The 27,298-nt window shown below is 49.4% G+C and overlaps 1 protein-coding gene across 1 annotated transcript; it reads left to right on the plus strand.

The window, feature by feature from the left end:
- Positions 1 to 3,784: 3,784 nt before the first annotated feature.
- On the plus strand, positions 3,785 to 27,298 carry L3mbtl1 (l(3)mbt-like 1 (Drosophila)). Its single transcript, XM_013010709.1, has 21 exons — positions 3,785 to 3,920; positions 4,114 to 4,340; positions 4,669 to 4,810; positions 5,016 to 5,163; positions 5,361 to 5,475; positions 6,117 to 6,201; positions 11,902 to 11,990; positions 12,462 to 12,566; positions 14,471 to 14,606; positions 14,897 to 14,988; positions 17,436 to 17,587; positions 17,925 to 18,001; positions 19,154 to 19,239; positions 19,413 to 19,523; positions 19,935 to 20,049; positions 20,389 to 20,488; positions 20,684 to 20,881; positions 20,987 to 21,036; positions 22,996 to 23,153; positions 23,618 to 23,680; positions 27,164 to 27,298. The coding sequence occupies exons 1-21, from the start codon at positions 3,785 to 3,787 to the stop codon at positions 27,296 to 27,298; spliced, it is 2,520 nt and encodes an 839-aa protein (XP_012866163.1).

Below are 27,298 nucleotides of genomic sequence, written 5' to 3' on the forward strand. Positions count from 1 at the left end.
GGGGGGTGGGCGGAGGCTTCCTTTCTACAGAAATGTCATCGAAGAAGAGTTTTGCATTGATGGAGGAAGGGGCGGCGGGGGTCGGGCTTGGGGTTTTCCTAGGGAATGGACCATTTGGCAAACTTTCTTTTTCGTGCCTTTGGTTTTTCCGTGTGTGTTCTCATGAAACATGGGATTTCTAATTGTTTTTTGGAGGCGGGGGGGGCGGGGAGATGAAGGGAAATAATAAAAAGAATTCCGCCATTTTGACGTTTAAAAAAGTAACTGTTCTGCAGAGCCCAGGGATCCGCGGGTGCGCCCCGCCCTCGCGCCCGCCGCGCTCTGGGTCCCGGGCGGCAGGTGGCGGGCGTGGACGCCCGGAGCGCGCTCCCAGCCGCTGGCGGCGAGTCTGGGGGCGCTGACGGTGCTGGGTGCACGCTGTGTGTCTCTAGGGCACAGCTCCCCCTCCACCCCCAGCGCCTTCAGCTCGGACTTGTATTGGATGTCAGTGGTAATACAAGGGCTTGAAGGGAAAGGGAGTGGTGTTGGGGGTGGGGGCGGGTGGAGACACTGGCAGACAGCAAGACTACTTAGACACATTGATTGCATGACAATTGAGCGTCTACGGTAACCACTGCCCTGGGCTGGGGAAGGTTTTGGTCTTCTAAGCCGGGTTCCCTGGAAACAGGACTCTGAGAGGGAGATTAGAGTGTAGGAGTGGCCTTGTGAAGACCTCAGGGATGAGGCTGAGAAATGGAAATACTGATGTCGCTTTAACATAGAGAATCTCATGAACGGAAAGCTCTGCAGAGGTGCCCTGCGTTAAGACAAGGGCATTTCAAGAGGGGGCATTTCTACCTCTGTGTCTCCTAATCAGGGCTACATCCAGATGACAGCAGCTGGATGAGGCAGCTCACCTGGCTGGAAACCTGACACCTTTTCTCCAGTGTCCCAGAACCCAGCTCATTCATTACAGGCACATCTCAGGCCGCATTTTCTTCTTCCCTTCTTCAACCTGTAAGTGTTGTCCAGCAAGGTCTCACTCTTCTCTCTGTACTCCTTTCTGTGTTCTAAATACTACTTATATATGATGACTTCCAAATTTACATCCCAGCCCAACTTTATCCATCCATCACCTTTAGAATATAAATTCTCCAACACAGGGGCCCCAAGTCTCCCTCCAGGTGTGGGGGACAGGGGATGGCTGGTGGAGGATGAGGTCAGAGGAGAGGACGGGTCAGAGTCTGTAAAGAAAGACTTGGATTCGATCCTAAAGGCCATGGAGAACAATTGAAAAAATTTTAAATAGAGAAATTACATAGTTGGGGGGCATATTTTAAAGCTTTTCCATATCTGATAATGTTTTGAACCCAAGGGCCTTATACATACTAAGCATAAACTCTACCCCTGGGCTATTTGTTGTCCCAGCCCTCTTCCTGGAGCATCAACTGTAAAGAAACAGTGGAGGTGCAGAGATAGGCTGGGAGGCATTGCCACACATCCAAGGAAGGCTGACTGTGTTAGGACCGGCATAGTGTTAGTGAAGTGGCCACATACTGAAATGTGTTTTGAAAGATGCATTGACAAGGCAATTAGAATATGTCTCTAAAGCTGTGCTGTCCAAATATTAGTCATAGCCACTGTTACTGTTCGAATTTAATTAAAGTAAAACAAGGTACAGTAGTACACACCCATAATCCCACATCTCAGGAGGTGGGAGCAGGAGGATTATGAGTTCAAGGCCAGCCAGGACTGTGTAGCAAGACCCTCTCTCAAAAAACAAATTTACAGCCAGGCGCCAGTGGCTCATGCCTGTAATCCTAGCTACTCAGGAGGCTGACATCTGAGGATTTCGGTTCAAAGCCAGCCCGGGCAGGAAGTCCATGAGACTCTTTTTTTTTTTTTTTGGTCCAGTCGTGAGGCCTGAACTCTGGGCTTGGGTGCTGTCCCTCAGCTCTTCAGCGCCACTTCCGGCTTTTTTCTTTTTGCTTATGTGGTTCTGAGGAATCAAACCCAGGGCCTCATGCATGCAAGGCAAGCGCTCTACCACTGAGCCACCTTCCCAGCCCCTCCATGACACTCTTATCTCCAATAAACCACCAGAAATTTGGAAGTGGAGCTGTGGCTTAAGTGGTAGAGCACTCTCCTTGAGCTGAAAAGCACAGGGACAGCATCCAAGCCCAGAGTTCAAACCCCACAACTGACAGAAAAAAAAATTACATAAAATGAACAGTTTAGTTCAGTTAGTCTCGGGAGCCACATTTCAAGTCCTGAGTAGCCACATGTAGTTAGAGGCTACAGTGTTAGGCAGCATGGGTTTAGGAAGAATATTTCCATCATCACAGAAAATCCTGGCAATGTTGGTAAGGCACCTGAAACAGTAAATAGCACATTTTAGGTGTTGAATAAATGTTCATTTCTGAGTATATCTGTTACACCAGTAGGTCTTTTAATTTTTTTTTCATTTAAGCCAGTCCATCTCTGTGAAATACCTAATGCCTTTGGTTTATGAAAACAGGATATTCTTACCCTGTCCCATCTTTAGATGCACAAATGCATTCAACAGGTGTTTTAGTGTCCACTTTGTGCTTGTGGTTGTGGGAGTGGTGGGCAGTGGGCATGAAGGAACATGATCAGGACCATGCTACTGTCTCAGCTATGAACACTAGTGTGATATTTATCTCTGAGTATTTCCCCCTATGCCATTTCCTTATTGGGATGAACTTGGATGAAGGAGAACCTAGTGTTTGAAGGCTCTGAGTCTCCAGAAAAGGAAAGAGAGTGCTACTACTGGGGATGGAATGGGGGTAGGGGGCTCAAGAATGAGATGCAGCTGGGCAGCAGTGGCTCACTCTGTAATCCTAGCTACTCAGGAGGCTGAGGATTGTGGTTCAAAGCCAGCCTGGACAGGAAAGTCTGTAAGGCTTTATCTCCAATTAACCACAAAAAAGCTAGAAGTAGAGTTGTGGTTTAGAGTGCCAGTCTTGAAAAAGCTAAGGGACAGCACCCAGACCTTGAGTTTAATCCCCAGTCCAGGTACAAAAAAAAAATTAATCAATGAATTTGTCCAGGTACTGGTGGCTCATGCCTGTAATCCAAGTATTCAGGAGGCTGAGTACGGGAGGATTGTGGCTCAAAGCCTGCCCAGGCAGAAAAGTCCATGAGATTCCATCTCCAAAGTAGCCAGCAAAAAATCAGGGCTGGAGGCATGGCTCAAGTGAGAGGGTACCAGCTGAGCAAACAAGCAGACAGAGTGAGCAAGCACAAGGCCCTGAGTTCCAATTTGGGTGCGACTGAGGTGGGGGGGGTGAGGATATGAGGTAAATTTGGACTTACTTGGTGGTGAATGCTTATAGTACCAGCACTGAGAATGTAGAGTCCAAGGTTACTCTGGGCTGTATAGCAAGACTCAGTCTGAGGTTAATTTATTTGGACCATTCATTCATGAGGATATTAGTCAGGAAAACGATCAGTCTGAACAAAGCTTCCAAGATTCAACACACACTGTCTTGCCAAGTCCCTCACTCAAGCCACCCTGTCCATCCTCACAGAGACAGAGTGGAGGGGAGTGGGGGGCAGGGAATGGTGTGGTTAGAGCTCTTACAGAGACTTGGGTAGAACCAGGAACCAGACTCTGTGCTGGTCTGAGGATGCCCTGCTCTGCTCAGTCAGGGCTGAGGCCTTTCCCTGCAGATTGCTGGCTTGAGGTGGCTAGCTCTACCTCCCTTCCCATTTCCATTGCTTGTAGCAGAAGTCCCCTCCTGATTGCCCCGAGGCAGCCTGCATTTGGCTCGTGACCATCAGGATGGAGGGACATGCGGAAATGGAGATGCTGAGGACGCTGAAGGGCCCTTCCACAGGGGAGGTTAGTGTGCACCTGGTGGCCAGAGACAGCTCAGGTTCTGGTCCTCACCTGTCCCCATCTGCCTTCATCCTTCCAGGTAGGTCAAGTAAGGGATCTTGAGGAATAGCATTTCTGTACCTGCTCAAGTGGAAGGGGGGAGGGGGAATTGACACTTTTAACTTTGCTACACCTGGCTTTTCTTCACCTGCCTACACATTGTGGCAGATTTGAGGCAGGGCCACTAGGTTCACCAGTGAGTGCCACGTCTCTATGTGTGTATCCACCCACAGCCACCTCGGCCACACTTGGCCTGCCCAGTAGGACCCTGGATGTGTCCTGCTTCTCTCGGGAGCCAATCCAGGTGGGCGCCCTGGAGCGAGGGTCTGGCAGCGAACCAGTGACAGCCACCGTTCTGCCACAGATGAATGCTGGACCAGGGCCCAACACTAGTACCAGCACATTACGGCTGCTGGAATGGACGGAGGCTTCGGCCACGCCCCCTGGGAGTGGCCTACGGGTCAGTGCCCATAGGGATTGGCTATTCACAGCTAAGGGGCAGGACCTAAGCTAGAAAAGCCTAGCTGTCAGAGATGCAGACTCCTGGGGTTGGTCAGTGCTGTGAATGCAAGCCTTTAGGGGCGTGGCTTAAGTTAAAGCACACTGATCTCCTGGAGGCGGAGCTTAGAGTGCGTTAGCTTGGGACTGGACATGAAGGTGCTTGGGGGCGGGGCTTGGAGGGGGCGGAGCCAGGTCTGCAGGAGCTTGAGGTAGTGTTAGAGATTGGGAGACTGCACTGCTCCCAGGTGGTCTAGGGGTCGCCATCCTCAGACTCTCCCACGCCCCAGTTCCGGATAAGCGAGTACACGCCGCTGAAAATGGTGGGAGTGGAGCAACCACTGAACCCCGAGCCGCAGCAAGAGAGCTTGGCCGAACGTGAAGATGGCGGGGCCCCCGCTAGAGGTGGTGATTCAGGCACCCAGCATCCTGGTAGGAGCCAGATCCCCGGGCCCTGAGCTGGGAGCACTGTGCAGGGTGGGCTAGGCCTCAGTTTCCCTGAGGACCCTGGGCTGGGGGTGTGGTTCATGATGGTCCTGATGGAGAAGGCTGGGGTGGGGGTCTGACCAGCGCTGAGAAGGGACCATGGTGAGGCTGCTAAGTGGTGAGGACCCTGAGGCCCAGTTGGCCCCCACAGGGGACCCCCCTCAGGACCCTCCAGAAGAGCCCTCTCGGGACCCCACAGAGGATCACAGCACCTGTCGGTGCCAGGCGTGCGGGCCTCAGGGTACCTGTCCAGATCTTGGCTCTTCCAACAACGGTTGCCCTCAGCTGTTCCAGGAGCGGTAAGGGGGAGGGGGGCGCAGCCTTACTTGTCTGTCTTCAGCCTTCAAAGCCCCATTCCTGCTCAGGCTTAGGAGCGGGGCAGGCTGGTGCATGGACTTTCCTACCCAGGATCGTTTTGAACCAGGATCTCAGATCTCAGCCTCCTGAGTAGCTAGGATGGCAGGTGCTGCTTTTGCTGAGGCAGCTTCTCCCTCAGGTCAGTCATTGTGGAGAACTCAGGCTGCACAGATGTATCTGATCTACTCAAACCTATGAAGAAGAGGAGGCACAGGGAATACCAGAGCCCATCAGAGGAGTCGGAGTCTTCCATGGTAAGAAGAAGGCCTCCCTGGAGGGGGAAGGGGGAGACTATAGCCCATTCCTCAGCTCCCATTACCTGGTGAGTCCAAGACATGGGGCTAGATATCCATTATGACTCATCCTGCGTTTTAGATTCTATCTTGGGTCAAGTCCTGTCCTTGACTGAAAAATAAATGAATGAATTGCTCTTGATTTTCTGGAGCTACCATCTCAGCCTAGTGTCATTTGGCACAGTCCTATGAACTGGCTCCAGAGTGGATGTGTGGGGGAGGTGGAAAACAGTTCCTGAAGTCCAGAACCAAGGCAAGGGGTTAGAAAACATAAAGCTCTAGTTGCAGAAGCAGGAATAGATAGAGCACAAAGCATCCACTGGGTAGGTAAAGTCAACACAGAGAAGGTGTTTGTGTATTCAGTTTCCCCCCTGGGTATAAGAGTTTGTCAAGAGTGTGTAACTGAAAGAGGCGGGGAGGGGTTGGTGCTCACAGGAACTTTTGCCAGGGTACCAACTTATCCACTGGTGCTATTACTAGTGGATGGCCTAGAAGGAATTCTACCTGTTTAGGGCAGAGCCTGGGAAAGAGTAGGATCAGAGGCTGGACCTCCACCTCAAATGCTGAGGACAGAAAGCTGAGAACAGGCTTATCTTCTACAGGAGAAGCAAGAAGGAAAGGATGCAGAGAGACAAGCCACCACTACTACCACTCCAGAGAGCGAAGAATGGAGCAGCAGCCAGCCTGGTATGGTGACATGTGAGTGTGTGTGTGTGTGTGTGTGTGTGTGTGGAGATGGGAGGTCGGGGGAGAGGTCATGGTTGTGATACAATTTGATATATACATAGATGTTCACCAGTTAGTATATGTGAAAAAGAGAGACAGTGAGAAAACATTGCTGTATTTCTTTATTCTTTGTTATTAAATTGTGAGTAGGCATCCTTGCCAGCAAAGTCTTGGCTTCAGTATCTGAAGATTTGAGCAGCATTTTTGGCAACACTGGCATTACTTTTCTTTGATGGTCTAGGCAAGCCCACACTGGTCCTTGATTTGACCTTCCTATTTGGGTCCCTACTCTGGCCTTTTGTTTGTTGTTTGTTTGTTTGCTAGTTGTGAGGCTTGAACTCGCAGTCTGAATGCTGTCTCTGAGCTTTTTTGCTCCAGTCAAGCACACTTAATTGGTTAATTGGAGATAAGAGTCTCATGGACTTTCCTGCCCAGGCTGGCTTTAAGCCCCAATCCTCAGACTTCAGCCTCCTGAGTAGCTAGGATTACAAGGCTGAGCCACCAGTGCACAACTTTATTCTGGATTTTTTGGGGGATGAGGGGAGGAGGTCGGCCATAGGGTTTGAACTCTGGGCCTGGGCGCTGTCCCTCAGCTCTTCAGCTCAAGGCAAGCACTCTACCACTTGAGCCACAACACCACTTGCAGTTTCTCTGGTCGTTAATTGGATATAAGAGTCTCATAGACTTTTCTGCTTGGGCTGGCTTTGAATCATGATCTTCAGATCTCCTGAGTAGCTAGGATTACAAGCATGAACCACCAGTGCCCAGCTATTCTGGTCTTTTGATTCTAAAAAATTTCAAAAAAGATCCCTGAGGCCTTTTATCTTACCACCTCAGTATTCCCAGGCCACAACTGTCAAGTAGAGTAAGTATCATTGATCATACTTATAAAACAATTTGGTTAATGTCTTTCTCCCTCAAGACCTTAGACTCCATCAACACAGCTACTGAGTTGGTTTTATTAATCACTACATCCCGGCTGCTTAGCCTAGAGCTTGGTTTGGAGTAGTTTCTCAATTAATGTTTGTTCAAGTAGATGAATGGATGATTTGTATGTTGACAATTCCTCTTGGACTTCAGTTCGGTTGCATGAGTCACTGTGTTTCCCATCTCAGAGAGAACCACAAAGATGAGGTCAGTACTTAGATCATCATCCTGCCTCAATGGATCAATCACGGCCAGAGGAGCTGGGCTGTGTCCAAGGTTCTACTTTCCCTTCCAACCTCTGCCCACCAGAGTTAATCAATCAGTGTGTGCTGGTCCTGGAGTTTGAACTCAGGACCTGGGTACTGTCCCTGAGCTTTTTTGCTCAAGCTAGCACTCTACCGCTTGAGCCATAGCTCTACTTTCAGTTTCTTGGTGGTTAATCAGAGATAAGAGTCTTATGGACGTTCCTGCCCATGCTTCGAATCATGATTCTCAGATCTCAGCCTCCCAAGTAGCTACTTATGACACCATAAGCTATCAGTGCCTGGATCCAAATCAAATTTTGTCTCTGTCTTACCCAAGCAGTCACTCCTGAGTCCTAATACTTAGCCCTGTTTGGTTTACAGCTTCATAGACTAACACAGTGAGGAAAGAGATTGTGTCTTTCTGCTGTGGCCCAACTACTGTCTTAATTTACAAAAACAAATGTATACATCAGTGTTATTGTAGCTGGGCTATGTTAGCTAGTACATTGTTATCTTTTTTTTTTCAGTACTAGGAATTGAACCTAGGACTTCATACATACCAGGCAGTCACTCTACTACCAAACTACACTATCAGCCCAAAGTTATACTACTCACTATCTCCATTATGAATGTTAGTGTGACATTGGTTTCTGTGTTTTCTCCCTCTATCTCTTTTCTTTCATTATTTAAGGAAACAAACTATGTTAGTAGGTAGAAATTTACATTGTGACCTAAGCTGTTTATCTGACACATCTAGAGTTGCTGGAGTGTTCTAATGGTTTAAGACTTCGTAATATGTAACTCATGTATAATTCAGACCTTCTCTCTCAAATAGCTCCTTCATCTTTTCAGCTACCCTTTTGGATGAAAAATCATTTTCTGACATGCTATGAAAAAGTCCTTACAACTTATTTATTGATAACTATTCTAATAATCTTAACAGTTAGATGTCGTTCACCACTGTCATATGGTATCTCATTCTGTCCACATCTAGATCAAGTGTCTCTGCAGTGGCATTCCCTAGGATCAACTCATCACTTGTCAGTCTTTTCAGATTCAGAGATTTCTGTCCTTACAGTGAGTTTTATATATTGTCTTTTTCCTTCCTTCCTTCCTTCCTTCCTTCCTTCCTTCCTTCCTTCCTTCCTTCCTTCCTTTCTTTCTTTCTCTCTCTCTCTCTCCTCTCTCTCTCTCTCTCTCTCTCTCTCTCTTTCTTTCTTTCTTTCTTTCTGTTGTGGGGCTTGAAGTCTGGGCTTGGGCACTGTCCCTGCGTTCTTCAGCTCAAGGCGAGCGCTCTACCGCTTGAGCCACAGTGCCACTTCTGGTTTTCTGGTGCTTTGTTGGGGGATAAGAGTCTCACGGACTTTGCTGCCCAGGCTGGCTTTGAACCGTGATCCTCAGATCTCAGCCTCCTGGCTAGCTAGGATTACAGGAGCTTTTTGTTCAAGGCTAGCACTCTACCAGTTTGAACCACATCCCCAGATCCCGTTTTCTGGTGGTTAATTGGAGATAAGAGTCTCACAGACTTTCCTGCCCTGGATAATATCAAACTACAATCCTCAGATCTCAGCCTCTTGAGTAACAAGGATTACAGATGTAAGCCACCGAAGCCTGGCTCTTTCCTAGCTTTTTAAATGTCAGTGCTTTATGTGTACATATTTATGTGACAGGAGTTATTGTGTTGCTGTTGTTGTTGTTATTGTCAGTTATAAGGCTTGAACTCACTCCTGAGTAGCTAGGATTACAGGCGTGAGTCACCAGCACCCAGGATAGAGACACTTCCTTAATTGAAGTCCCTAATCTGTTTACGACAAAATGTAGGCCATGTTCAAGACATAAAAAGGTCCATTTATGCTCCCCAGAAGCTGAAGACAAGCTGTCACCAGGTAAACAATGGTCATCACAGAGTTCCGCTTCTTCCGCTTGCTGTTTCCAGGAATAGATCCTCAGGAAGCATACATTAAACACAAGTACCAGACTCTTGATTAAACTTTCAATGTTTTTCTCCTTTTAGTACCAAGAACTCATGCATGATAAGCACATGTTAAGACCACTGAGCTACACCATTAGCCCACTTTACTGAAATTCATCTTAGGATGAATTTGCTAGCCAAGCTATGTAAGAGATAGGTCAATATAGAGACATATCTGCAGCACAGTTAAACCAACAACAACAATGAGCATCCTGGTGACTGCTTGTAATTGGTGGTTCTTTGGACTCCTGTTCTTCTCATTACATTTTCTGTAGACATACATTTCCCACTGTTGGGAAATGGTTGGATGTTCAGAGATCAAAATAAGCAAGATACAATATCAGCACATAGGAAGAGCTCACAGAGCCAGATATAGAAAAAGGAAGTTATAATGTAGTAGCACAAGTATTGTGCTTGAAATATATCAACGTGAAAGACTGTCAAAGAACACATTCTGCCTCATGGAGTCAAGGAAGGCTCATTAACTCCATCCACCCACCCACTCACTTACCTAACCATCAGTCCATCCATTTACCCACTCACTCACACATCTATTCAACCACCCAACCATCCATCCACCCACCCATCCATCCATCCCTCCATCCATCCACTTATCCATTCTTCTAATCAATTAGCAAACATTTGTTGGATATCTATTCTGTATAAACCCCTGAGCTAGGTGCTAGAGCCATATCCAGGTCTTGCAGGATGAGAAAAGAATAAGAATTGTAATGGTGGAGAGTCTAGTAGCAAGAAACGGAAGAAGTACAGCCTAAAATTCTTAGATCTGCTCTTGCTTCATTCCCTTTCTTCTGCTCAGTAAGAAGAGATAACGCTGGATAGGCTTTGGGAAAACATTGTAGGGGAAATGATTATTCTGAAGGACAGTCTAGGTTTCACTAAGGACAGGTAGCCCAAAAGGATGTCCTTTAGATTGGAGTGTTGGTATAAATCTCTAAGAAGTTTGCTGGCTCTGTTGAGCAGCTGATAGATGAAAGTCTTGCTTTGGCCCAGCTAGGTCAGGTTATTGGGACTTAAGATTTGGTACAGTGATGGGAATTTAGGCAGCTGCAGGAGAGATGCTTCTAACTGAGGAAAAACTATCTTTCTGAATCACAAACTCCTCCAAGTTCAAGTATAGCCCAAGCCCAAGCAGCAGTCACATAAACCAGAGCATGGTAGAGTTAGGATCCAGGTCAGACAGACATAGGAAAACCAGCAAGGACAAATAACATGAACCAAGCATTTTGGCTTTCATAAGGTTCTCAGACAGTGTCTTTTACAATACTCATAAACAGCCCTCTGTGATAGATGAAATGATCTTGTGTGTGTGTGTGAGAGAGAGAGAAAGAGGGGGGGAGGGAGCGGGGGGAGAAGGGAGGGAGGGAGGGAATGTGTAAGGGCCATTCCTGGGACTTGAACTCAAAGTCTGGGTACTGTCCTGGGGTTTTTGACTCAAGGCTAGCAACCTACCACTTGAGCCACACAGCTGCACTCCTAGCTTTCTGGTAGTTAATTGAAGATAAGAGTTTCACAGACTTTCCCTGCCCTGGCTGGCTTTGAACCACAGTTCTCAGATTTCAGCGTACTGAGTAGCTAGGATTATAGTATGAGCCACTGGTGCCTAGCCTAATCATCTGCATTTTAGAGATGAAAAAACAAGGCTTATAAGTTTCCAGAAGCAGCTGGATATGAACTTATTCTTGTAAGTCAGTCTATGGCCTGGCAGGAACCCAGCTGACCTGGTCAGCCTACCTTCCAGGTAATTGACTACTTCAGCTTCTTGGTGGGAGGCTAGGACTCCATCTACAGGAGAGATCACCTCCCCTGCCTAGAACCCTGGAACCTAGCTGGGGCTATAGGCCCTGACTATAGAAAGTGTGTGTGTGTGTGTGTGTGTGTGTGTGTGTGTGTATGTGTGCATGCACACCTCTGTGTATATATGAGAGAGAGAGAACATGTTCGCACATGCTTATGTCTGGGAGAGGAGAACCTTCCCTTTATCTAAGAGTGCACAAGGATGTAAGCACATATGTGTTTCTCTGTGTATGCCTGTAAGTAATTTAGGGGAAGAAGTTAAAAGAGTTTCTTATTTCTGTATGTCCTCTCTCCTCCATTTCTCCCCCCTGTGTGTTTCATCTTTCCTTTATGAGCTGAAGCAACACTGTTTACTGAGTACTCTGGCTTAGAACCTGCTACTCCTTTTTGCCCTCAGTTACTCTTCAGAAGACAGGAACCTCTGTAGCTGGTCCGTGACTTTCATTGTGGTATAAACCAAAGGCTTCTGATGGTGGCCTGGAGATGGAGGTAGGGGAGTGGACAGAACTTGTTGGCTTCATCTGAGACTGAGCCACCTCTGTGACTGGTGCCATCAAAGCCAAGAGAAAAACACAGGGTGCATATGGTTTCCAACTGGTTTGCTTTGAAGGTTAACATCAGAGTTCAGTCAGGAGAAACTAAGGAAAGTCTTGCATCAGGAGCAGCCCCGGAGTCATCCTGTCTGTTTCTTCTCTGCAGCCTCAGGTGAGAAGAAGGCGGGCTGGTCATGGGAGTCCTACTTGGAGGAGCAGAAGGCTATCACCGCCCCCATCAACCTCTTCCAGGACGTGAGTTGAACAATTTCCATCTATGAAGAGCTTGTCTTGTCTTCCTAGTCCAAAGACCACCACCAGACTCAGGCCTTCTGGTGTTCTCTGTCTGACTGGAAGAATGGACAGGGGAGAGGCTGTTAGGTGCCTGGGGGTACCATCAGGGGCTTCCGGGAGGTGAAGAAATGGGGAGATGACACCCAGGCTCACCCAGTTCCTAGGCCTGCAGGTTTTTGATTCTGGTGCCTCTACTCAGAGCCACATTGCTGACCTTTCTGTGCACTGTGCCAGAGGGGGCTTTTACGTCCAGATCTGCCTCTCAGCTCTTCTGTTCCTTTCTGGATCCCTGCGTGACAGATTCCACAGACAAGTTGCCCCTTTAGGAACACCAAGCGGGTGGGGCCTAAAGGCAGCTCCTTCACCCCAAGCTCGCCAGGCAAGGATAAGGCTGGATGGAAGCTGGGTCCTCTCCACTCTGTGCGTTGACAGTCCCAGGCGGTCACTCACAACAAGAATGGCTTCAAACTGGGCATGAAGCTGGAAGGCATTGACCCTCAACACCCATCCATGTACTTCATCCTCACGGTGGCCGAGGTGAGGAGAGGCTGGCTAATACCCATCTGGTGATGTCACTCAGTGTAGCCTAGGAACATGGCACCCAGTCTTACAGGGGATGAAGTTGCAATGCAGAGGAAACTAAAAGAGTTCAAACCAGATGAAATACTACAGGGCCGTAGACCATTGTATGGTATGTTGCAGTCCAACCTGAGGAGCTTGAGGACAGATTCCCCAGGGGGAGTCAAACTGGTCCTTGTCTGTAAGAACTTGCAGGTTTCATGACAGTGACATGCCATGGGGTGGCAGAGGGAAGCTCTTCATTTTTTGTTGTTGTTGTTGTCAGTCTTAGGGCTTGAACTCTGGGCCTGGGAGCTGTTCCTCAGCTCTTCAGCTCAAGGCTAGCCCTCTACCACTTGAGTCACAGCACCACTTCCGGCTTTTTCTGTTTATGTGGTGCTTGGGAATCAAACCCAGGGCCTCATGCATGTGAGGCAAGTACGCTACCACCGAGCCACCTTCCCAGCCCCGAAGCTCTTCCTTTGGCCTGAGGAGGCAGGAACAGCATAGAGGAAGGGCCTCCCTTGCCTGGCCCTGAGAAAGGAGCTGTGCAAATGCACAGGAGCTCCAGGCGCAGTGAGGATTGGGGTGTGGCACATGGTGTCAAGTGCCAGAATCTGAGTTCAATGGCCACTGCCATAAAGAAGAGAAGCACCAAGCTGCAAAGTAGGCAGAGGTTCTGGATTTAGTCATAAATTAACACTAGAGAGTTTAACTGAACGAAACAATGGAGCTCACCTGGAGTAGGCCCCCACCATGCTCTAGCCGTGAGCTGAGAGGACCCATCGCGGGGTGTCCAAGTGGGGAGCAGTGAGAGGAGGTAGCAGAAGGAAAGGCCATCAAGGGCCCTGAGCAGCCTCAAGCCTGTGACCCCTTCCAAGTCCCATCTGGGGCACAGGAGGGCAGGAAGCCAAAGAGTCAATCTGTCTTGTACCCAGCACTTGGGGCTCATGAGGACATGAACTGGCCTTGCTGTAGGATGAGTGAGAAGCTTGGGGCAGAGTCCAAAATGGGAAGGGGGAAGGAGAGAAGAGGGAGTGAGAGAAGAAGAGAAGAGAAAAGAGAGGATGGGAAAAAGGAGAGAAGAGGAGAGGTGAGGAAAGGAGAGGAGAGGGGAGGGGAGGGGAAGGGAAGGGAGGGGAGGGGCTGGGAGTGAGGCTTAGTGGTAGAGCACTTGCCTAGCATGCATGAAGCCCTGGATTGGATTCCTCAGCATCACATAAAAAAACTGAAGGAAATAAAAATTTAAAAAAGAGTGAGAGAAGCCAGGCGCAGGTGGCTCACACCGGTAATCCTAGCTACTCAGGAGGCTGAGATCTGAGGATCATGGTTCAAAGCCAGTTGGGGCAGGAAAGTCTGTGAGACTCTTATCTCCATAAACCACTAGAAAACCAGAAGTGGTGCTGTGGCTCGAGCGGTAGAGCACTGATCTTGAGCTGAAGAGCTGAAGGATAGCACCCAGGCCCAGAGTTCAAGCCCCACAACCGACCAAAAAAAAAAAGAGAGAGAGCCAGCCCCGGTGGCTCACACCTATAATACTAGCTACTCAGGAGGCTGAGATCTGAGGATCATGATTGCAAGCTTGTTAGACTCTTATCTCCAATAAACCACTCAGAAAACTGGAAGTGGCACTGTGGCTCAAGTGGTAGAGCACTAGCCTTAAGCTGAAGAACTCAGGGATAGCGCCCAGGCCCAGAGTTCAAGCCCCACAACAGACAAGAGAGAGAAGAGGGGAGCTGAGGGAAGGAGGTGGGAAGAGATGTGGGTTTGGGAACCTGTCAGCATCAGAACCCCGAGACTATAGGCTGGGCTAGGAGAGGTCATGGTCAGGGGCTGAGTCACCTGCTGGCACTGGAGTCTCTGTGATCCCTTCACGGGGCCAGGTTTGTGGATACCGCCTCCGACTACATTTCGATGGGTATTCTGAGTGCCATGACTTCTGGGTCAATGCCAACTCCCCTGACATTCATCCTGCTGGCTGGTTTGAGAAGACAGGGCACAAGCTGCAACCTCCCAAAGGTAAGGCCTGCCCAGGTTGGGCCTGGGAGGCAGTGAGTTCCATAGATCCTCTCTTCTCCCCTGTCAGTCCTCCCTTCCAGCTCCCATGATTGCCAACCCCGCCAGCGTCTCCATCATGTTCTCATATGACTACCCCGGAGCCAAGGCAGAAGCCCTTTAAGTGCTCAGGGGTTTCCTGAGGGTTGTGGGAGTCCTCAGGCCCACCCGATTCTGCTGCTTCACTGTGGGGGTCCCCTCAGCACAGCCTAGCCTCTGCACGGCGCTCTGTCATTCCCCCCCGAGGGGCCTAGGTTACAAGGAGGAAGAGTTCAGCTGGAGCCAGTACCTGCGCAGCACAAGAGCTCAGGCGGCCCCCAAGCACCTGTTTGTGAGCCAGAGCCATGTGAGTGCCCCTGAGCGGGAGTGGACATCACCCTCCAGCCGCCCGGGCCACAGTCACCACAGCCAGCCCAGGGAATCTGACTCATCAGAAAAGAGCTCATCTTCTGGTGATCTCAGCTTTCTGGTCTCTCCTGTCAGGTGCAAGCCTCGCAGCTGAACAGGGCCAAGGGTTAGAGATCAAAGAGGGGAGGGCAGGGGCTGGTTAGAGGTTTTCCCCAGTTCCTTCTGTCCACCCTGTCCTATCTCATTTTCTGTTGCTATAACAAAAATATTCAAGACTAGTTAATGTGTAAACAAAAGAGGTTTGTGTAGCTCGTGGTTCTAGAGGCTGATGGCACCTCAGTGGTGGGAATGCCTATGGAAGAGATCAGAGATCCGAAGGGTGAGTTTGGAAGTCAGGGGACTTGGGGACTCTTGGCTTTTAGTGATTCATTTTTCAAATAAGGATTCACTCTCAAGGGAACTAACCAAGGTTCTTCAAGAACTACACTAGTAGTTCAACCTAATTCTCTCCTGCTAGACACCACCGCTCAACACCATCTCACTGGGCACCAGCCATTGGGAAACATACTCAAACCATAGCCTTTCCCTATGGCAGGATTGTCCATCCAGGCCAGGAGCCCCAGGCCCATCGCCTCGGTCTGTGCACTCACTTGTCACTATAATTCTTTGCATTCTTCAGTCTTTTCGTGTAAGGTCAAAGGCTATTCCACAAACTTCTTTTCTGCTAACATTGAGGTTCTCGTTCATTCCTAACAGCCTTTTAATGTCTTCAAAGGCAGCTGGCATCTTTCACAGCTAAAGTATCTCATGTAATCCCAAGCAAAGGATCCAAAAGATATAAGGAGTTCTTATTGAAATATTCGTATTGGAGGTGTAGTTCAGTGATAGTGTCTGTTCAACATGCATGAGCTCTGTATTGAATCTTCATCATCACACACATGTATGCATGCATGCTCTCTCTTTCTCAACACACACACACAGTTAACATAATGAAGGTTCAAGGTCCCTTTGTGCCACCATTCAGAGATCAGGCAGAGTTATTCTTCTACCCTAGTCCAACCCTAGAGCCCATTCTTTTTTTTTTTTGGTGGGACTTGAATTCTGGGCCTGGATGCTGTCCCTGAGCTCTTCAGCTCAAGGCAAGCACTCTACCACTTGAGCCACAGCACCACTTGCAGTTTTCTGGTAGATTGGAGATAAGAGTCTCTTGGACTTTCCTGCCCAGGCTTTGAGCCATGATCCTCAGCTCTCAGCCTCCTGAGTAGCTAGGATTACACATGTGAGCCACCTGCGCCGGGCATTAGAGCCCATTCTTGCAAGTTCACAGGTGACTGGCAAGGTCCCTCCTGTTTCTGTGATAGGCAGCACAGACTTTTAAGTTGAACTATTGTGTGTGTGTGTGTGTGTGTGCTGGTACTAGGGACTGAACTCAAGGCCTGGATGTTGTCCCTTAGCTTTTTTGTTCAAGGTTGGTACTCTACCACTTGAGTCACAGCTTTACTTCCAGCTTTTTACTGGTTAGTTGGAGATAAAATTCTCATGGACTTTCCTGCCCAGGCTTGGTTCAAGCATAATCCTCAGATCTCAGCCTCTTGAGTAGTTAGGATTACAAGTGTAAGCTACTGGCACCCAGCTATTTTAATCTCTCTCTGTGTTTCTCTCTGTCTCTCTCTCTCTCTGTCTGTCTCTGTCTCCGTCTCTCTCTTTTCTGCTGATACTGGGGCTTGAACTCAAGGCCTGGGCAATTTCCTTTAGTTTTTTCACTCAAGGCCAGACTTTTATCACTAGAGCCACAGCTCTATCTCTTCATCTTCTTGCGGATTAATTAAAGATAGGAGTCTTATGGATTTATCTTCCCAGACTGAACTGTGAACCTCAGATCTCAGCTTCCTGAGTAGCTAGGCTTACAGGTGTGAGCTACTGTCACCTAGCCAGGATTTAACTCTTGACCCTGCCATTGACTAGCATTGTGTTCTGGGTCAAACTATGAGAACAATAATATTTATCCTACAGAATCATTATAAACATGTAGGGAGATGATGTCTTTTGGAATATGGTAGAAGCCTTCTGCCTGGAATATGGCAGATGCCCAGTTACTACTCATTCCCTCTCCTACTTCCTTTAAGTAAAGAACTTGTCAGTGTTCCCTTCCCTACTGCCTGTCTCAGGCCAAGCCAAGCCAAACCAGGCTTGTTCCAGTATGGGGACTTGTCCTCGGCCTGCTATTTGTTGGATGAGAGCAACAGAAGTCCCAAGTCGCTTAGACTTGGCTGATAATTCTGCCCTGGAAGAACTCTTATTTGTAGCCTATTTGTTTCTTTCTTGCTCCTTCTTCACTCCCCAGGCAGGCCTCCTAGATAACTTGCTCCTACATTCAGCAGTGGGCTCTGGGCTAGCTCTAGCTAGCTCTGGCCCTGGCCGTGGCAGCCCTCTTCTTACCCCCAGAGTCCCCCACCCCTGGGCTTCCAGGTGGGCATGAAGCTGGAGGCTGTTGACCGCATGAACCCATCGCTCGTCTGCGTGGCCAGTGTGACTGACGTGGTGGACAGCCGCTTCCTGGTGCACTTTGACAACTGGGACGATACTTATGACTACTGGTAGTGGGGGGACCTAGATTTGATCTGCAGGGGGAGGGGGGTGGCAAGGGCATGACCCCTCTCATAGCTTAGATAACAGCAGACCCCAACCAGTCCACTCCTGGCATTCAGATCCCACTCTGGCTGGGGCTAACAGCCTGTCCTGTGGAGTTGAGCTGTGTCATAAGACACACAGCTCAGCAATACATGCTTCACCACAGCTCTCCCTTAGATATTACAGGTAATATGGCAGTTTTGTGCCCTTTATCAGCTACCTGAAACTATACTGTATGGCTGAAGACCCCAGCCCTCCGTGTTTCTCTTGGACAGTGACCAATGATGTGTTCTTGGGTTTCAGGTGTGATCCCAGTAGTCCCTACATCCACCCAGTGGGCTGGTGCCAGAAGCAAGGAAAGCCCCTCACCCCTCCACAAGGTGAACCTGAAGCCCACCTCCCCGCACCCCTGCCCTTCACCAGCACCTCAGTAGTGGCCTCTTTAGGGTCAGAATAAGGAGACAGATAGGGCCTGGGGCCTCAGCTTCTTGGCCAAGTTGTTGAGAATCCTGTGTGTGTGTGTGTGTGTGTGTGTGAGAGAGAGAGAGAGAGAGAGAGGGAGAGAGAAAGAGACAGACAGACAGACAGACAGGCAGACAGGCAGACAGGCAGGTAGGCAGACAGAGAGGAAGAGAGAGAGAAAGAGAGGGAGGGAGAAAGGGAGATGGATGGTCCTCAGGCTTGAACTCGGCCTGGGTGCTGTTCTTCAGTTGTTTGGGGATTTTTGTTTGTTTGTTTTGTAGTTGTTGTTGTTGTTTTCTCAAGGCTAGCTCTACCACTTTAGCCACAGTTCTACTGCTTGCTCTTTGGTAATTAAATTAGAAATAAGAGTTGCATGGACTACCTAGGCTGACTTTGAAACATGATCCTCAGATCTCAGCCTCCTGAGTAGCTAGGGTTACAGGCATGAACCACTAGCACCCCACCCTTTTATTTTTTATTTTGATTTTTATTATTTATTTTGGTTGGTCGTGGGGGCTGAACTCTGGGCCTGGGAGCTGTCTCTCAACTCTTCAGCTCAAGGCTAGTGCTCTACCACTTGAGCCACAGCACCACTTCTGGCTTTTTTCTGCTTATGTAGGGCTAAGGAATCGAACCCAGGGCCTCATGCATGCAAGGCAAGCACTCTACCACTAAGCCAACTTCCAAGTCCTTGTTATTTTTTTTTAATATTTGGAGTATACTATCAAACCCTGATTCTGGTTAGACTTAATGGATAAAACTTAGGTGACCTACCTCAGCAGACATAGGGTCCAAAGCAAAGTAAGTGACGCCTTCCTCCTGGGAGGGTCTCTGGACCCTGTACAATAGCGTTTGAGATGGGACTGAAAGGGAACAGAGAGTTACAGGTGATGTGAGCTGTGGTTCCCAGACATCCCTGTGAGCTCTTAGGGCACTGCACGCTTTGGTTCTCACCAGGACCCATTCCCTCAGTAGGGTCTCTGCCCCTTCCATGTTTGTATTCCTGTCTGAGGGCAAAGAATTTCCCTAGTCACCTGGGTGACTAGACATTCCTCTCCCCTCTTCTCTAGACTACCCAGACCCGGATAGCTTCTGCTGGGAGAAATATCTAGAAGAAACTGGGACCTCCGCTGTGCCCACCTGGGCCTTCAAAATGGTGAGCGTGAGCTGGGAGAGCGGTGGAGCTCTCAGCCAGCCAGGATGGGGTTCTTGCTCCTCCCCTCCCCCACCTCGGTGGTTGGGTAATAGATTTCCTGGGCGTAGCATGTGGACCCCCTTCTCAGCTCTCCTGATCTGGGCCTTGGCTTGAAAGCAGCTGTCCTCTTGCAGAGACCCCCTCACAATTTCCTGGTCAACATGAAGCTGGAGGCCGTGGACCGCAGGAACCCATCCCTGATTCGGGTGGCCAGTGTAGAAGATGTGGAGGACCATCGGATAAAGGTGGTTCTGGGACCCTGGGAAACAGACAAGTCATTTGGACAGAAAGTCTCTAGACTGGTAAAAGGTCAAGTGTATGGCATGAGCCATTCTTTCTTTATCAGTGCTCTTTGTGGGCTTAAAACAAGTTGCTTGTCTTCTCTGAGACTTAGTCTTGCTATCTGTAAGATGGGCCTAGTAAGTCTTAATCTTACCCAGAAATTGATGAGAGTTGCTAGTAATTTATAAACTGAAGCCCTTGGAAAAGTGGGCCAAGACCAATGATAGTGGAATTAGCCTTTGGGTTTTTCCAATCCAGGACCTTGATTGTCACAGGTCCAAGGGATGGGGAGAGGCTTCTGCAGCCTAGAGGGCCTCCCAGCTGAGCTGGGCCATGAGAGACATGTCTAACCTTCAAGGATCTTTCTTCTTCAGCTCCACTTTGATGGCTGGAATCACAACTATGACTTCTGGATCGATGCTGACCATCCAGACATCCATCCTGCAGGCTGGTGCTCCAAGACAGGACATCCTCTGGAGCCTCCTCTCCGTGGGTATCCCCAGGATGCTATCTTTTCCCCTCCCACCAACCCCTGACAACTCTTCCTTCCTGTATCCTGGTATACCCACAGTGAGCTCCAGAATCTGGACTTCCCTGCTCAGGACTACCTGCTACAATAAGCCAAGAAATAGGCCCAGAGACGGAGGGTATGGCTGCAGGTCGCAGTCTTATTTCCCCTAGTCAAGCAGATATCCTGTGGCAGGACTGGTGGCCCAACCTGGCTCAGGTCCTTGAGAACTAGTTCTTACTACAGCTGACCTTCTGCATTCCGGAGGTCATGTTCTGGCCTCTAGGACCCTATGCCAACTTCTCTCCCTGCCCTTCCAGGACCCAGAGATCCCAGCTCTGCTTCTCCTGGGGACTGCTCCCCCCTCAGCTACAGGAGCCTGCCGCACACCAGAACCTCCAAATATAACTTTCACCAGCGGTGAGTGCAGGCCTCTTGTTCAGAGAACCTCAGGCATGGTTCAAGGATGGCCCCCACAGTTCACTAAAGGGGGCCTGAGTTGGAGAGGGCTCTGTGGGGACAAATGGAGCCCACCTGGGCCTTCAAGGTGGTTGGTGAGTTGTGATGCTCCCTCGAGAGCTGAGTTCATGCCACGTACTTGACCTTCTTCCCCAGAAAGTGTCCCACTCCTGGCTGTGATGGTTCTGGTCATGTCACGGGCAAGTTCACGGCTCACCATTGCCTCTCTGGCTGCCCGCTGGCTGAGAGGAACCAGAGCCGGCTGAAAGCAGACCTGTCTGACTCAGAGGCTTCGGCCCGGAAGAGGAACCTTCCAAGCTTGTCCCCGAGGAAGAAGCCTCGCCACCATGGCAGGTGCGGAGCCCAGGGAATCGGGGCCTGGGCGTTCTGGGTGTGGGACCTCATGTCGTCTCGAGCCAGCCGCTGATCCCCTGCTACGGGCCTGGTTTCTCGCTCTAGGATTGGACGTCCTCCAAAGTATCGCAAGATTCCACAGGAAGATTTTCAGAGTAAGTGTGGGTCCTCTCCCCATCCCCCACTCCCCGAGTTTGCACAGAGCACACAGGATTGGTGTTTATAAAACCTAGTGGTTGTGTGCTTGTATGGTCTGTTTTTGGGATAGGAGCATCTCTGGTGTCTCATTGTATATTCAAACTTCCTGAGCCTCAGCATCCCTCACTTGTCAAATGCAGATGATGATAGTTCTTACCTCATGTGTGATGGGAGATCTAAGTGGGACAGTCTAAGTGCCCAGCATACTACCTGTAGGTAGAGTTACTGCTGGGTCTCTCGCCCGACTCTCTCCTGCTGCTGCTTCATACCGTTTTTTTTTCTTGGTGGGGATAGAAGGCTCTTCCTGCAGCCTCAGACCTGAGTGATGAGGTCTTGGCCAATCTCTAGGTCCTCTGATGAGGGATTCGGAAGATCAGATGGTAATGGACCCCACTTCTGCCCACCATTGTATCCCATTGCAGGATAGAAATCTGACCTCCAGAGGGCGCCCCCTAACCAACTGTTGTGTAGAGTTCTTAGGAAGTCCATCTTTCTAGAAAGCTGAGACTTTGTTCAAAGAGGGGGAGAGGGACTCACAAAGGCACAGAAGCATTTCAAGGACAGAGTGACCTCTGCAGGGTTTTCCCCTGCTGTGCAGATGGCCTCTAGCCCAGAAGGGATATTGGTTACCACTGACCCTTCTGGAGGAGATGCTTCACACACCTTCTCTATACAGGCTCAAGGTGTGCTGGTGACTGTCCCATGGGGAGGGTACCCGGCTGCCCATTGTTGAGACCCCAAGAGGGTTGGTTGTTTGAAAGCATTATTGGAGCCATTTTAAAACACCATGACTGTCTGTGAGAGCCTGGCTGTGGGCCTCCTGGCCTTCTCCAAGGTGTGAAGAGTTCCAACCTCAGTGTGCCAGAGGCCAGAGCGTGGCCAGGCGGAAGAAGTGCTAGTAGATCTTAGGCGATTTCTGGATGTGCCCCATTGGGTCAGGAGAGGAGGGGATGGTTAGGAGAAACAGCAACTTGTTAATGATTAGGAAGGGGTGGAGGTGGGGGGTGGAGGGGGCAGTGCTTGAGTTTGCACTGGCCAGCAAAGGGCAGCAGGGAAGAGGGTCACAGAAGCCCATTAGTGGGGCCTGGCACAGGAACCTCAGGCTTTGGGCAGAGGAACAAGAGTCGTGAGAGGCCGAGGCTTAGAGAGAGGCTGGCACAGTGCGATGAGCAGGGAAGGCCACAGAGGAGAGGGAGCCACAGAGGTGCGACATTTGTGAATGTCAGAAATTAGCAGGAAAGAACAACTCTCAGGGCCAGAGGTGTGGCTCAGGTGGTAGAGAGCCTGCCTAGCAAGTGCAAGGATCTGAGTTCAAACCCCAGGACAGCTGAGGCTAGAACAGCCAAGTTGAGTAAGGCCCTGGGGCTGGGCGGGGGTGTGGGGGGGGCAGGGGAGTGCCAGGCCTGCCAAAGAAGAGGCCAGCTAGGCAGAGCAGCGTTGTTCACCAGATCCACAGGGCCAGGATTCCCCAGCAGAGCAGGAAGTGAAGCTGGGGAGCCAGTCAGGGCTCTGGGGCCAGCTCTGAGAAAGCTGATCAGGACCCAAAGGCCTTCAGGAAAAAAGGGCAAACAGAACACACCCCTGGCATAAGAGCCAAGGGTGTTGGGGGAGGGGTGGTGGTAGTCAGGGACCAAGCTTTTGGCAGGCATCTTGAGAGCAGCTCTGAGACCATCTTTCAGAGCTAGAGGCAGGGAGGCTACATCCCAGACTAACGAGTCCAGAGTCACCCAGCCAGTCAGAGCTTCTGTAAGTGAGCAGCCTCCTTGACCAGAGCAAGAGCCTCTGGTCACCCTCTTGACTCCGCAGGCCCTCTGAAGGGGCCCTTGGCCTGCCACCTGAGCCCAGCAGCCTCGCAGATGGCTTGGTTGTGAGTGGTCTTTGACACTGGCCCTCCAGCCTCCTCCTCTGCTTCACAGCCCTCCCTCCTGACGTCCTGCACCAGTCCTTCTTCCTGTCGGCCCTGTCCACCCACCCCGACCGCTCGCTCTCCATGTGCTGGGAGCAGCACTGCAAGCTCCTGCCAGGCGTGGCAGGCATCTCGGCCTCCACGGTCTCCAAGTGGACCATCGAGGAGGTGAGACACCCCCCATCCCACTCCTCGGCCGCCTCCTCTCCCTTTTTGCCCTGCATCTTCCTCTCACCACACCTGGTGGGGCAAGTCCCTGGGCAGGTGGACCCTCATGCCACTCCTGACTGCCCCTCCTGCTCATCCATCCTGTCCACAGTCCCTCTAGCTACCCAGTGTGGCCGACGGAGCCACTATCCCACATGGCCACACAAGGTAGATGGGCGGGGATAGATATCTAGCAGAAGACTTGGGCTTTGTCCCTAGATTTCAGGAGTAAGGGGCCTCCCCTCACACGCACACGCGCGCACACACACACACACACACACCAGCATTGAGACACAGAGATCCTCTGGGGCTGATGAGAACAAGCAACGCTGACCCAGCTGTGCAGTCCCAAGGCTACAAAGGCCAGCCCTTCCTCCGCGGTTTTAGTCCGTATCCTGGTCAACACAGCTTCTCTGCTTTCCAAGGTCTTTGGCTTCGTTCAGACCCTGACAGGTTGTGAGGACCAAGCACGCCTCTTCAAAGATGAGGTAAGGTGCAAGTGTAGATGGGGGACAGAGACAAGGTCACTGTATCATTGAAGCAGCAGGAAGGAGGTGCCCTCACCAGCACTCCCCTGACCAGAAGATTGAACCCAGGGCTTCATGCATGCTAAGGGGGTCTCTGTTACCTAAACAACTAAGACTAGTCATAGGCACCCCCCATGTCTGGGAAGAACTTGGTATGGACTATGGACCAGCTAGGGATCACCACATGTTCACATCACCTTCAGGAGGGAAAACACAGACTAGAAACAGGATTCTATTTGCTCTCTGCTCTCTGCCCAGTCTAGTTTTCAAACTTAGCTTCACCAGTGGCAGTGAGTTGAAGGATTTAAGGATTTAGGGGACTGGAGATGGAACCCAAAGCTTCACACAGGTGAAGCGGAACACAGACTATTTTGAATGACACAGGTGTTAGTGTTTACTGCAAGGGTCCTTACACAGACTAAAATTGAGGTCCAAGAGATTAGCAAAGCTGAGAAGCACAGAATGGCAGCTCTGGAGACAGTCTGTATGAGTCCCAGCTCTGCCAATTTAATTATTTACCTCTGAGCCTGCATCTTTATATAATGGAGACAGAGTGAAGTGTCAACAGGGCAGGGCCATGATGAGTGTTCCAAATGAGGACTGAATCATTCCACCAGGACATCTAGTATAATTAGACGTGATAGCACTGGTGTGTGTACATGTATAGCAATATTATAGCATCATACGTTCATCCTGTCACTATACCAGAAAGCCTGATTGGGGGAGGGAGAGGCTCTGTAAGTAGTCTGTGACTTTTAGTGCATAGTTACTCTCACAAATAAAGAGCTTTCTCAGAACTGTCTTAATTTGTAGTTTGAAACGAGGAAAGATCTTTGAGGTTCTTGTTAAGTCCCCCCCAAAAGAATGTATGCATCCTTCCTGTGCATCCCCCCTCCCAAGGAATGTGTGCTCTGCTGCGCAAGCTGTCAAGCCTGGAATGGACAGATCCTCCTCCTCCAGGCCTAGCAAAGCTTGCTTCTTCCCCATTCCGAGGGTTCCCCTTGCTCCTTGCCTGTCAATCTCACTTGGATGCATGTGCCGCCCCCCCCCCAGATGCTCTCCTGTTCCCAGTGAGTTTTGACCAACATGGAGCACACTGAAAAGCTTCTGACCTGCACAGGTTGTTGTTTTAGGTTTTTGTTTCCTTTGGTTCTTGTGATTGTTGTTTATTTTGGTCAGAGGGCTTAAACTCAGGACCTTGTGCATGCTGAGCCCATGCTTTACCAGTTGAGCTCTACCCCCGATCCCCAGATGTTGTGTTTTTTTTTAAAGTATCTTTAAATAGCTGTACAAAGGGATTTCAATTCAGCAAATCAGTTTGTAAACCCAGTGCATCTTGATCAATGTCACCCCTTGTGCCTAGATGGGTTGTTGTTGGTGGTGGTGGTGGTGGTTTGCCAGTCCTAGAGCTTGAACTCAGGGCCTAGCATTGTCCCTGACCTTCTTCTGCTCAAGACTAGCATTCTTCCACTTGAGCCACAGTGTCACTTCCAGCTTTTTCTGTTTATGTGGTACTAATAAATCTAACCCAGGACTTCATGCATGCAAGGCAAGCACTCTACCACTAAGCCACATTACCAGCCAGCTCTGGCTGTTTTTGAATTCGTATATATGGAGTCAGACAGCATATGTGCCTTTAGCTACCTGCAATGGTTTTGAGGTCTTCATGTGCTTCAGCTTGTACTTGTAGCTTGTGATTACTAAGATTGCACCAGATTATGAATATGCACAAGTGCTCCTGTTCATGGACATGTAAATGTTCTCCTTTCCCCAAGGCTGTAGCCTCTAGCTCCACAACTAGCTTTTTCCATCCTGCCTCTACCCTAGGATATAAGCCCTAAACAATTAGCAGTATTTCACACAGTTGCTTCACAATAGCTGCTGGTTTGGAATGAAACAATTTGAAGCAAATTACAGACATCAAGATATTGCACCCCTGAATACCCTAGTTCTTATCTCTGAAACCAAACGTTTTCTCTGCATAATGACAATACGATGGCTCTCGCCATGACAAATCAAAAGGACCTCCTGGCAATCATTCCATACCCAGGTTTATTTCAATTTCCCCAGTTGCCACATTTTGAGCCAGGATCCAAGTAAGTCCCTCATAATGGATTTTGGTTGTTACATCTCTTAAAATACTTTCTTTCTTTTTTTGTGAGCATGTCAAAGTACTGAGGCTTGAAATCAGGGCTTTGTGCTGTTGCTTAGCTTTTCCACTTATGTCTGGCACTCTACCACTTGAACCACACCTCTTCTTCTGTTTTTTTTTTTGTTGGATAATCGGAGATAAGAATCTCTCAGATCTCAGCCTCCTGAGTAGCCACTGGCACCTGGTTTAGATAGCTTCTATTCTAGTATGGCCTCTGTCATTTGTGTGTGTGTGTGTTATATGTGTATGTATGTGTAGGACATTTTAAGAAGTCTCACAGAATGTATACTTCTGATTTTGTCTTGCTACCATGTGGTGTCACTTGACCTTGCCTTTCTAATTGTTTATATTTCCTATTACAAACTAGGTCCAAAGTCTTGTTTAGATTTTAGATTCAGGTTCTGATTCCCCCCTCTCTCTTCCTCTCTCTGTCTCTGTCTCTGTTTCTGTCTGTGTGCCTCTCTCTCGATCTCAAGGACAGGTGGTGGGTAACATGCTATACCTTGTATGCACCATTGTGGAATACACATGGTGGTGTGCCCAGTCCTATTAGCAAGCACTAAAGTTAACTAATGGCTTCATTGGTCATGTTGTGAGGACCACACTAGCAAGATTTTGTGGTTGTTTTATGTTCATTTGTTTTGTTTCTGCTTTAGGTGTTTCAAAGATGTTGATCACACTTACTGACTCAGAGGTCATTACACAAATACAGTGAGTTCAGGGAAACCTGTGAGGTAGATGGCACAGCTTAGAATCTGGGCAAGGGTGGCTTTAAAGGGGTCTTTAAAGGGGCTCCTACTCTCCTAGACCCTATACTGACAAGAGTACTGCACTGGGCCTCATGCTCAGCTATCCTGTCTTGAAATTTAGGATATATGTTGGAGCAGTGGGCTTTGCATTTTCATTTTATATTGAGTCACAGTCTATACAGTGAGGCAGCAGCAACAACAGGTATAGGATATTGCAGAAAAAAATGCTGAAACTCAGACTGGTCAGCAGAAAGAGAGAATGCATGCATGTACCAATAGTTGAACCAGTGGCTATCTTTCTTTCCTTCTCTGTCCCCACGGCTGTCTTCCTTTTCTCCTCTCTCCTTCCCTTCTCCTTTCTCCGGGCCCTTCCTCCTCTCCTCTCCCTCCTCCTTTCCTTCCCCCCCCCACCATAACACATCCTTTATTCCCATTTTCTTTCTCCCCTCCTGACTCCCCATGCATATCCTGCCTTTCCTTCACTCCGTCCCCACAACCCTTGCCACCTTCTCCACTCTCCACCTCCCTCTCCTGACCCCTCAGATGATTGACGGCGAGGCCTTCCTTTTGCTGACACAGGCGGACATTGTGAAGATCATGAGCGTCAAGCTGGGCCCAGCCTTGAAGATCTATAACGCCATTCTCATGTTCAAAAATGCTGATGACACCTTAAAGTGA

This window comes from Dipodomys ordii, unplaced genomic scaffold (assembly GCF_000151885.1).
Source record: "Dipodomys ordii isolate 6190 unplaced genomic scaffold, Dord_2.0 Scaffold13, whole genome shotgun sequence".
Classification (NCBI taxonomy): Eukaryota; Metazoa; Chordata; class Mammalia; order Rodentia; family Heteromyidae; genus Dipodomys; species Dipodomys ordii.

Bases quoted from the DNA above. Each gene is read 5' to 3' on its own strand.
- L3mbtl1 (XM_013010709.1), top strand. From the start codon at position 3,785: ATGGAGGGACATGCGGAAATGGAGATGCTGAGGACGCTGAAGGGCCCT. The intron at 4,811-5,015 runs GTAGGAGCCAGA...TGGCCCCCACAG, and splicing joins TTCAGGCACCCAGCATCCTG to GGGACCCCCCTCAGGACCCT. The intron at 21,037-22,995 runs GTAAGTGTGGGT...TCTGCTTCACAG, and splicing joins TCCACAGGAAGATTTTCAGA to CCCTCCCTCCTGACGTCCTG.